The sequence below is a fragment of the Prenolepis imparis genome, unplaced genomic scaffold (genome assembly GCF_030444845.1).
Source record: "Prenolepis imparis isolate NDT839.2.m4 unplaced genomic scaffold, iyPreImpa1.0 SCAF_4, whole genome shotgun sequence".
Taxonomy (NCBI): domain Eukaryota; kingdom Metazoa; phylum Arthropoda; class Insecta; order Hymenoptera; family Formicidae; genus Prenolepis; species Prenolepis imparis.
The window spans coordinates 18,304,381-18,316,512 of NW_028141162.1; the positions used below are offsets into that span (position 1 = coordinate 18,304,381).

At 33.0% G+C, this 12,132-nt stretch overlaps 1 protein-coding gene across 2 annotated transcripts in view; it reads left to right on the plus strand.

Annotated features, from left to right (window-relative positions):
* The window catches only part of Eve (segmentation protein even-skipped), a 28,081-nt gene extending 17,765 nt beyond the window's left edge, over window positions 1-10,316 (plus strand). Inside the window, exons 1-4 of one of the 2 annotated variants that reach the window (XM_083036094.1) lie at window positions 1,922-2,153; window positions 2,903-3,051; window positions 5,456-5,703; window positions 8,858-10,316. In XM_083036094.1, the coding sequence (XP_082892220.1) occupies window positions 2,910-3,051; window positions 5,456-5,703; window positions 8,858-9,685 (1,218 nt within the window). In that variant the 5' untranslated portion in view covers window positions 1,922-2,153; window positions 2,903-2,909 and the 3' untranslated portion in view covers window positions 9,686-10,316. Of the gene's footprint in view, window positions 1-1,921; window positions 2,154-2,902; window positions 3,052-5,455; window positions 5,704-8,857 lie in introns of those variants that run through there. The other variant, XM_083036093.1, reaches the window with a different exon arrangement.
* Window positions 10,317-12,132: the final 1,816 nt, after the last annotated feature.

The window sequence follows — 12,132 nt, forward strand, 5'->3', positions numbered from 1 at the left end:
TTATTCTTATTCTATTTATATTTCTTCTGACGGAAATAATATTTCATTATAAACATCTGCACGTAATTGTTCAAATGGCCATGAAAAAAAATATCAACACAAAATAAGTTATATTGCAAAAAACGTTCTAGAAAATTAAGACCTAAACATAAGCATATATATATATATATATATATATATATATATATATATATATATTATAAATATTTCATATTTACATCATAATAAAATTTCTAATTATAATATCTTTTATTATTACTGTAACGTAAAATTAAGTAATATCCAATGAGTAGTCTGTTTCAAATTCTCACTATTTAACAGTTTATCTCTGGTAATTTAATTTACCTAAAGAAATAAAATTTTAAACAACGTTTCTATTGGACAATAAAAGAAAAATAAGAGAGAAAGAGAAAAAAAAGGGTGACTAAAGTGTCAAATTTGCACATGGTCGTATAATCATTTTGTCATTCTTTGACAAGTTTCCAGTTTAAGGGTACAATTTTGGAAATTTATGACTCCATTCATGGAGTTCACATTGTTTGGGATAGAGGGATTCTACTAGGTGTTTCTAGACATTAACTGGGGATCCCGCAGATAAATCCATTTCTAAATATGCCATTATTACAGGAAATGGCAATAAGAAACTTTACAATATTAATTGTCATAAATACACATAGATTGATACAATAAAAAAGTCATTCTTCGAAATATAATAAAATCCCGCTGTTACGTGACGTAGGAACTCAATAAATTTAATTGTGATAAGTGATAGATTTAGCAGGATTCATTGAGTAATATTTAGTAAAATAAATTTTTTAACGTGAATATCTTAAAGAACTTTGCCCATTTTGAGCCTCCCCGGGCCATCAAACATATATAATTTTATAGATAATAATGGTAGTATTAAAAAAAAAATAGTTTTAGATCTCCCCCCCCCTCCCGCCATAAGTAGTTCTGATCTCCTAAAGATGTCATTTATTCATTTGATGGCTCATCATCAAAGCTATTCAAGATAACAAATACGTCATTATTGTGCTCAGAAATCTGTATACTTTCTGAAAGATATTTAGCATATCTTATAGATACCAAATAACTGACATAATATAAGAATAACAGCCTACGGTACGAGCACCATTTTTACGTTCGAGACATCCCTTTATGAGGTAAGTACCTTAGATGTAAAAAGAAATCTTTAGGAAAAGATGAATACAAAAACAAGAATTCTGGGAGTCATGTTCAATTATAAAATAAAAAAATCATCAATTTATTTCAAGCGTGAAAGCATAGATAACAAAATACACTTTATACACTAACATTGATGACGTCCTAACATTGACCGGTGTTGTGGACATTGGCACCTATTTTCAATCCTCTCATGATGCTTTACAATTTGGTATATGTCTCATCTCTAGGCTCGAGGGGCCCAGAGATCCTTATAAAAATAGGCGAAGTTCTTTGTACGAGAGACCGGCGATTAAGATAAAATGTTAATCAGTATCTCTTCATTTCTTCAATGTACAAAGTCAAAGTCATCAAAGGTGTTGATGTAAATAATTAATAAAAAAAATTAAAAAAAATGTAGTAGGGGAAAGTCAGAAAATGTCGCGTCTAGGGTGTCGAAAATAACTAAATCCGATCCTGCCTGCCCATCCGACCGCACCGTTAGTCTATATGTGATGCTATAGTGGTGCACACACCAGGACCAGTGTCAGATAGGCTCCACCCCTCGTTCAACGGGATGTAAGCGCAACGAGCAGAGCTCTCGCCAATCAGAGAACATAGAAGCTGGGTAGTGGAGGTGGAGATCCATCCACACATACACACACACACACACACATACACACATATATACTAGATGCTTTACTTAGCAAGTTCTTAGTCGGGTTTAAAACATTTCGCGTGACTTGTGCGGCTAGACACAGTGTTGTACGAAAGTATCCAGAAGAAAGAAGGAATATTACGTAAATGTACATCACAAGTGCGACTAGTGATATATATTTATTTCTTAATTATATATTTCTCGGGAACAGCGTGTAGAGTGATAAGTGTAGATAACGAAGTGAGATATTACATATACACTCCCGTGCACACGAAAAGATAGCACACACGTGTATAATATTTATCCCAATCCGTGTACATCTGACATATATACGGTGAGTAAATCTATTCGCACGATTATACGAGTAATTCGGAAGCAATTTATTCCGTTGCGAAATATGAGTTTGAAAAATACATGACGTATAAAGTATCATCTCACGTGCCGGCACTCACGTGTCAACGTGTTTATGCGCCTTTTACTGTATTTCTTTTTTTTTTTTGCTATAATAAACTCTCTCATCTTTCCATAAATTATATAAAATTTTGCGGATTGTTCTCACAAATGCTGTCAATCTTTGATATACAAATATGTGCTATCATCTCCATTCGAAAATTTATTTTGCTAGACAGAGGATGATGACAAAGTCCTAGTTCGATATCCTTTGATATGTTAAACTTTGTATATTTTCGATTAAAATATCACGAGATATTCAAGTTATAATCTAAAATTCGTAACGCTAATCTCTATATTCATACTTTTGTGTATATCGTAACTGATTGTGAGTTACTGAACTTGCTTCAACATAGCTAATGAAGCTGTATGTTGATTTTTTTGCAAAAACCTTGTACTTTTGAGTCAATTGTCAACGGCGTTTATATATTATTTTTTATATAACTTGTTGCTAAATAAATACAAATTTTTATTTTGAAAACTTCGGTCCGACGTGTAAGATATTTTACGCATATTTAATAATATCAAAATATTTGAACACTTTCATGACATCTATTATTATATATATGAGTGATATAATATATAATACGAGATAAAGAGAATTAAATATGTATATCTCCCTCTGTTGTAAAGTGACAACATGCACTCCACTTACAATAACGAAGACTACGAAAACGAGCCAAAGGAAGATATGGGCGACGAAGACACGATAGTGGTCGACCTGGTGCCGCCGTACGGATACAGCCCGTCGTCCAAAATGCCGACGTCGCCGGCCGAGAATGGTAAGTTTCATAATATTATTTATATAATCGCCACACTTGTAGTGTATAGGTAGAGCGGGTTAAACCGAGTAGAAAAGTCCTCTACCGTTTTGCGATCTTCGCAATAATTAATGAGAGATTAATTAAAGATTGTGCGGCCCCCCCCAAAAAAATCTGCGCGAAGCGTTTTAGAAGAAGCGCTTAATTGGCGCGTAATTAAAATCTCGCGCGTCCATAATCTTTTTTTGCCGGATTGGCCGATCTTTTTTAATTAATTTTCATTAATTATTGTGAAGATCGCAAAACGGTAGAGGACTTTTCTACTCGGTTTAATTCACGAGAGGCGCAACGATTATTATCAGACATGCACTCTGTATTTCCGACACGCAAACCACTCAACTTTTTACGCGACGGCGTTTGTACTTGTTCGTTATAAAACGGTTGATCGATTTATATTAAGGATGTATAGGAGATACAATCGGAAACAAAAGTACCAACACTATTCATCTTATAAAAAATCTGTACGTCTTATAGAAAATCGCTATAGTTTAATTTCCCAACTTTCAGCTGTTTCCAACGTTGACATAACCGAATGCTCAGTAATCAGAGAAAAAGCCAGAGTTTAAACAAATTATTATTATTTTTTTCTAAACGTTTAGTGAATGTTGATGTAATTTTGCAACATTGTTCCTTAAAGTTCTAGTACTATTTTTTCGATATTTTTAACGTGTAATATAATCGATCATAGTAACGAATTTTCATAAGATTATATGTAAAACCATAGTGAAAATTTAAATTGCAATAATTTTTAAATGAGTTATTGAATTAAATCCAAATGTGGACAGTAGCTTTAGTATCAAAGGGGAAACGATCTATATAATTTTTATGAATTTTGTACCATTTTTAGATATCTCCCATACATCATCCTTAACACACATAAAAGCTGATTATTAAACATTCTTCTAATTTAATTATTACTGGGAATAGGCAAAAATTGTCCCTCGCGCCCAGCAAAATTAAATCTAATTATAAAATGTAAAATTAAACGAAATGGAATTTATTTTTATTTCCAACTTTCGAACTTTCTATTAAAAATTGTAAACGTTAATTGTTGCAGTCTCTCAATAGATTATCTTAAATTTGAAAAATCGCGGTATAAATATCAAAGATTTATTTATGACTGACATATGAGAGCATTTTACGACAATTTTTTGTCGGAAATCAATTGAAACAGCAAACACAACCTAGCTCTTTCGATTTTTTTGAACGAAATTATACCTGAGTGAATTCTTTACATTTTAAGTATTATCTTTTTCATTTACGATCATTTACAATCTATTCAAAAGTCTGAATATTATTTATTTGTGTATTATGATTCAGAATTATGTTTCTGATAATTTGATATTTTTAAATGTTGGACACAAATATAAAAAATTAAAGATAAAATTGAAAAAAAAAAAGTAACAGCTACGCAATATTAAATTAATAAAAATAGCAACTTTGAATTTGCTGATTATTCGCTCGATTTTTTTATATTTGCGATTCTTAATATTTAGAAACGAATGTAACGATTTAATTCATTGTTCCCTAACTATGTCGCATGATTATCGCGTGTCTTGATTATACATAAACAATAAAATTGACGCCGAAATTATATCGCTTTAATCACCAAATCGTCTCGAGATGACTTGTACCCTATTACTGTAAACCGCAAAAAAAGCCGAAACGCGATAAGAAATCGCCCAAGATCTCATGCCGAAAAGGAAAATGCTAGTAGCAGACTGGACCACGAAACACCTCTTTTGTTGAAAATCTATGATCTCTATTCATCTATTTCTAAATATGATCACCCGCTGTTAAATGTCTCTGATGCGGCGATTTTCGTTTGTAGAAAGATGTATGACGTTTCCGAAATAGAAACCCAGCTCCATTCATCTCCTTTGTGGAAACTTGTAATTCTCCGCTTTTCGAAAACTTCCATTTATATATGTACAAACAAAGTAAGACATAAGAGGAAATTGAAGGACTGATATAAATCTCTTTGATCTCGAATAATTGTTTTTGCTGTATTTATACATGTTTAAGCTAAACGTATACAGGGTAAAGTTAATCGGGTTTAGAGAAAAGAATTTTATAAAGAGCATGAAATTATGTATTGGAATGCGAATTAATTGTGTAGAGTATATTTTTACATTTTGAATATATGTCTGTGTATTTTATAATTATATATATATTTTATTATTAAATACTATCTGTATCGTCGCTAAATAATCTGACAGTCTTACGATCATGGTTAAAATAATTATAAAATATATTTATGCAATAATTGCCGTAAGTCTAGCCCTGATTGGCCATTTTTTCATTACCGAGATTGTATCAAGATAAAAAAATTACAACGTGTGTTTGTATGTGTGTTTTATCACAGAATCACCGACTTTGCATAAGGATCAACAGCAGCATCATCTGCAATCTAATCATCAGCATCATCAACAGCAACCACAACAACAACAGACACCAAATCCGCCAGTGGATACAGTTCGAAGATACAGAACCGCCTTTACGAGGGAACAATTGAGTCGTTTGGAAAAGGAGTTTAGCAGAGAAAATTATGTGAGCCGACCGAGAAGATGCGAATTGGCTACGCAACTTAGCTTACCAGAATCTACGATCAAGGTAGGGAAATTGAAAAAAAATATAAATATTCTGCTGGAAAAGGTTGCCTTGAACATGATTTCTCGAAAAGTTTTTTCAAAAAGTTACAAACTACAGTTTTCGCGAATTTTACTATATTTTTTATCGCTGTCAAAATGATATATTTCATCATTGATATATCATTATTGATTGATTTCCGTCATTAATATATTTATCATAATCACATCAAGTCAGTCATCTTCTAGACTCGCGATTGAAATGAAATTCTGGGAAATGATTTGGATATGTCTTAAGATCATTTAAAGCTAGTCAGATTTGCTTCAAAATTCCCAGGAGCACAAATTCGAAATCATTGTTGGGGGTTTGATGGAGTCCGTCGCTCAAACTAACTGTTTGCTTGAAACATTGCACATAAATTGCGTATAAATCGTTTTAAAAAATAAATTTGTTATTTATAATTGTTGTCTAATCATGAATAAAGTAAAACTACGAAGAAATTGATTTACAGATAATGAATAAGTAAAAAAGTAGCAAACCTGTACTCTAGTCAGAGACTGTTAGTTTCTGCAAACGGATAATTTTGTGGAAACATTAAGAAACAATAATAGAATCCATAAAAATACATGTAAATGTAATTATTAATTTGGGCAGCTTTGAATGATTCTGAGGCATAGGCCTAAATTATTCCCCAAAATCTCATTTAAATCGCGAGGGTGGAAGGCAACAACCAGCTTGTTAGATATCGAAAAATTTAGATTGTAATCATCTTGATTGGAGATGAGTGAATGCGTTTACGTGCAAAGTGTTTACGTACAAACAATGACTTCATCTATGATTGACGCAATAACGCTTGCCATTAACGCTTTTGTGTTTGATCGAAACCTCGAGAAATCATTAAAGAAATTCCTTGACTCAATTAACGATTAATAAATTCAATATATAATAGACATTTCCATTTTCTTTTCAAACACAATATTATTTTCTTTATACATTTTTAATACATTTTTTTATACATATACATCTACAATATGTATATAAATTTGTTTATTTACGAAAAGAAAAATAGAGAATATTAAGAAATATTTAAAAAAATAAGGGGAGAAATTATACACAAATTGTATTGCAAATATATTGAATATTTATGCATGTGTGTATAGTATATATTTTGATATAATTTCTCACGGCTACTGCACTCACTATAAGAGATAGAGAGACTTCTAACACCAAGCACTTAATAGAAGCAATTAGTGACGTTTTTGTTTGCGACTCAAGAGCTGCCGGTTATTTCTTGCCGCGGCCAGCTGCGGCCATGTTTGATCGGCGATTATAACCTAAAAAGCGATTCAGCACCGCGGTGGTTCTTATACAGCGCAGTACCGTAAAGTTATTTCCCGAGATCTCTCTCAACGGACGGCATAGACCAAAATAGGGTAGACTTTTACAATACACACGCATATGTGCCGAAAAAGTCGCGTTAACCTTTCGGAGATCGTCACTATGTTTTGTTAGTTACGGCACTGATCTCGGTATCGCGCGCAGAGAGGGAGAGAGAGAGAAAGAGAGAGAAAGAGAGACCGACCAGTCGATCCGGTCGAGCAAAAGTGTTAAACGGCTCAATTAGCGACTGCCTCGCGACCCACCTCAGACATTAATGGATCTCTTAATTTCTTTCGTCTCGCGCGCTGAAGCTCGTCGGCCGTAAAACGCGCGGGCGATGGAGGAAGAGAGCGGGAATGGTCGGAGGTGTTAAACGACGGTAAACGTCCCGCACGAATTATCGATATAATCGTTCGCCGCCTCCGAGAATTCTTTATTCGCTATTATAAATACGTATCTGAATACTCATTTGGAGGATACGCGGTGTTCCGCGAAATTTGAGATGAAATATCCTAGCAAGAAATTATTATTTCTAAAATATTGTAGATTGCGCGGAGATGAAATATTATTATTTATATTAATAAAATGATAAAATGGACACACACACATCAGCACAAATATATGGGAAAGTATGCTAAATCGTACCGTTCGTTAAATCGTATCTCTACTGTATTTCTTAAACAGAGTTAAAATATTTTAAAGTGTTAACGCTGTTGTATCGCAGCTAGTTTCACTCGAATGCCGCAATGTTTGTTTCCTTCTCAAGCGATCCGTTGATGAGTGACGTTTATAAATTTATTTTGTGTGATTTTTAATATTCGGCACTCTGTGCCTAAGCTGCCACATTGAGAAAGATAAGCAATTGAACTTATTATTAAGCTGGGAACACAATGCTAAGCGATAGCGATAGAATAATATCTAACCTCTGTTGCTATTGGTAAATATTTTTTATTCCACCAATAAGAACAGAGAATAGATATTTTTCTATCGTTATCGCTATTCCTATCGCTATCGCTTAGCATTGTGTTCCCAGCTTTAAAGCATTTTTTCATCTTGTTTAATCCTGTATATGGAAGCACTGAAAAATCGCCACCTCCCCCCCTAAACATTTTAACATTAATTTTTTTTATTCACAATGGAAATTCGGTAAAAATCACTAACTTTTTCCTATATCGTACTGGTACGATTTACTAAATTAATTTTTTTTACTTAGGCATTCGTTTTTTTCTCTCTATATTTAGATGGATAACTGAAGAAAATATTATTAAATTTTATAATTTTTGTTTTATTGAGAGTACTTATTTATATATTTTTGTATGACACAAAAAGTATTTTTGTTAAATTTTTGAAGAGAATTTATGATTATAAATTTGACATTCTTACAGATACATTTTGTTGCAGACTGACAATGAGAAGTTTTGTAGAAAATGAAACTTCATTTTTGTTACAATTTTTTAATTTTATTGTTAGAGGTACGGTTTAAAAACTCATGGGTACAATTTTTAGCAAACTGGTATTGTAAATCGTACTACTTTTTTTAAATTTTTAATTCACGATATAAAACAATGATAAATTTGTTAATGTTTAGCGTATTATCGTTGACAAAGAACCATAGCTTCAAATGAATAAATAAGTTTTGTCATTTCTTTGATAATTTTATTGCAATGTTAATATTTACCTTAGGAGATACGATTTAGCATACTTTCTCCTATAATTTTTATAATTTATAATAAGATATATTTTTAAAAATTTCCCATAAATATAATTAAAATTTGATAATTTTTTTTATCGATTACAGGTATGGTTTCAAAATCGACGTATGAAGGATAAACGGCAACGAATGGCCTTCTCGTGGCCGTTGACCATGGTTTCGGATCCGACGTTCGCGACATTGATCGCGGCAGCTTCTGGCGCCCTGCCGATCGCGCCGTATCACGGCGCCCTGCCGAGCCTGCCGGCGACGGCGCATCTGGCCCCGTCGGCGACGCCGTACGCGTCCGCGGCCGCGACTTACTACGCGCGGTACTCGCCGTATGGCGGCACGATAAGCGCGCTGCATCGACCGCATCCGCGAACCGCGATTGCTTCTTACCCGACGCACTCGCCGCACGTCCTATCGCCCCATCCGTCTCACCTGCCCTTGCACTTTGGCCTGGGCGTGCCGCCCCAAGTGGCGGGCAGCAACGCCTTCTCTCCCGTCAGCAATCCTTCCCCCATCGCTTACGGTCCCCCGTCATCGTTGCTGATGTCGGAACTGAGCCCGGTGAACTCCGACACGAGTTCCAGTGAGTGCGACTGCGCCGCCGGTAATCAGCCACATACGCCGCATCACTCGTATCACTCGCGCCACCCGCAGCAGCAACACGTGACGTCATCAGCGATCACTGCTGCGGTGCAGTCGATCAGTATCGGCGGGGGAGGCGCAGCGTCAGAACAGTCGGTGAAACTGCCATCACAGAACGGTATGAGTGTACCCATTACCGCGATACCAATTATTTCCGAGAATCTGTATAACTTGTCGATGACGTCGCCGTTGTCGACGTCGACGTCGACGCCGACATCGACGACGACAACGACGTCGGCATCGACAAACAAAACTGAGCTATTCCAACCGTATAAGAAGTAATTGTTTCTTGACTTGTGATATTTTGACGCGAAAATTTATACTTAACATCTTTCCGCCTAATCTCTACTACAGAGAGAGGTTTAGGCTAGGTATGGAGGAGCTACTTCTGTATGGTGCGATATATTTACTGATTTACGAGAGAATAGCCTTGATCTTTTGTTCGCTCATTGTTTAGATTCCTACGTGATCCATGCGCTTTGTCCGTATAGATTCTTTTCTAAACACCGCCCGCTGGGCAGTAAATAAACATTTTAAGTTGAACAAAAGAAATGCCTTCCCTGTTAGCATTTTGTGTGCGTGTGTGTCCGCTATTGAGTAAACCGCGACACTACTTTGTGCACCTACTGTGACTCCTATTTACTGCCAGTTGCGTATAGAGAGATCGAGGGATTTTCTCTCTGAGATAGAGAGTAATATATAGATGTCATATTCAATGCCTTAACAATTATTAAACGAGTCCCCGCTCTTTTTTCGAATCACATTGATGTGCACAGAATGTTTCACATAGTTAGATTTAATGTACGTACTATATAGTTTGATATAGTTATGTATCTGACAATTGATCATTTAAACGCATCCAGATCAACATATGTTTTTTTATTCCGACTTTTTCATCTCTATTATTATTTATTTTAAGATACACACACACACACATATATATATATATATATATATATATATATATATATATATGTATATACATATATCGGGGAGATTCCGATATTTTTTTGGCGATATGATATGGCAGATTCTTTTTTTACGCAGTGATTTTTGATTGGAAATACATTTACAATTAGGACTAACAATAAGTATTCGGTCTTGCATACATGTACACATGCATATATAATCTTTTCGGTTTTTATTTTTGGTAGATTTATCAAAAATTTTCCGAGACAAAGATTTGTTCGTTTTTTTTAAAATTAAATTAATAGTATAATTGAAGATTTATTGGTTTTTGAAAATACTTAAATTTTCTTTCTTACAATACCTTTTTTTAAATTTTATAATCCAACAACTGACAAATATATTTATAATTTCTAGTTTTGTAAAATTGTTTGAACAAATTTTGCTCCATCGTCAGATAAATCAGAGAAATGAAGAGGCCTAATAAAAGGGAACAAAGGCTATATATAGTTTATTATATTATAAGTATTGTATATTTGTATATATAACAATTTATATTACTTATATTTTGTATATATAACATTATTTATCTTATTAAAAAAAATTTTTTTATGTCTTTTGCACAGCTTGCTAAATTATAGTTTTAAATACATGTCACATTGTATATATTTTCTAAATATTTCGTAATTTTTATTTTATATGATTTATAATTTCTTATTTTATTAAAAAAATTTATTCATACATTTTTTTATTTAATTTCAAATTTCTTATATTTTATTATATAAATAATAATGTTCATAACTCGAAAACGGAAAGCTATCGCGCGCTTTAGGGCTTTCTACATTGAGTTTTGTGCAAGAAATAAAAATATCTTATCGCCAAAAAAATTAAAAATGCCATAATATCCATCAAGTGGCAGACGTTCACATGATTTATACTTAATAAAAAAAGTCAAGTATAATAACGTTCGATAACTGACATAATTGATTTTTGATAATATCACATTTTATAAAAAAATCAATTTATTATAATACACTTTATATTAACAAAATTGTTTGAGATATGATAAACGTCAAATATATTATGTACGCATTTAGGTCTAATGTTCTATTTCTTTTCCAAAATAATCAAGGCACTGCATACAAATACACATGATACACGTATCTTTCATATTTAAATTGCATTCAGTGAATGTTAAGGCATATATGATTATGTTACGTCTAGTGTAGGATAATCAAAAAATTAAATAGAAGAACGTGTAAATAATATAAGCAGAATGGAGGAAAAGGTGATAAGAAATAATTGTAGTTCTCACACCGGAAGTTAGATTTTCTTATTAGAAAAATACTATATTGAGCAAAATGTAACTTGAATAAGAAATAACAATTACAGATATATATTTCTATAAATTAATGTATATATTTCGTGTATATATGTGTGTATATATTTATATATATTATATATATATATGTTGTGTATATATTTCGTATATATAGCATATAAAATAGCTGTATATTAAATAATAGATAAGCGCTAGAGAAATTAACACATGATCACATTGAACACATTAATCGCTAATGTGAAAATATGTATATACATATATACATGTAAGCTTCAAGTAGCTTCAAGTGTGTCAGGTCTATTATGTATGCATCTTTAGGATCGGTGTGCCTGAAAACGGTCGAATCTTTATAAAAAAATTATATGATAGTGTGTATAATGTTCATACTCATTTTAATAAGTTTTCTGCGAAGATTATATAGCGCTGCAAATGTATTATTATAGCGTATATACAATAATATATATACGTATATGTAAAATAT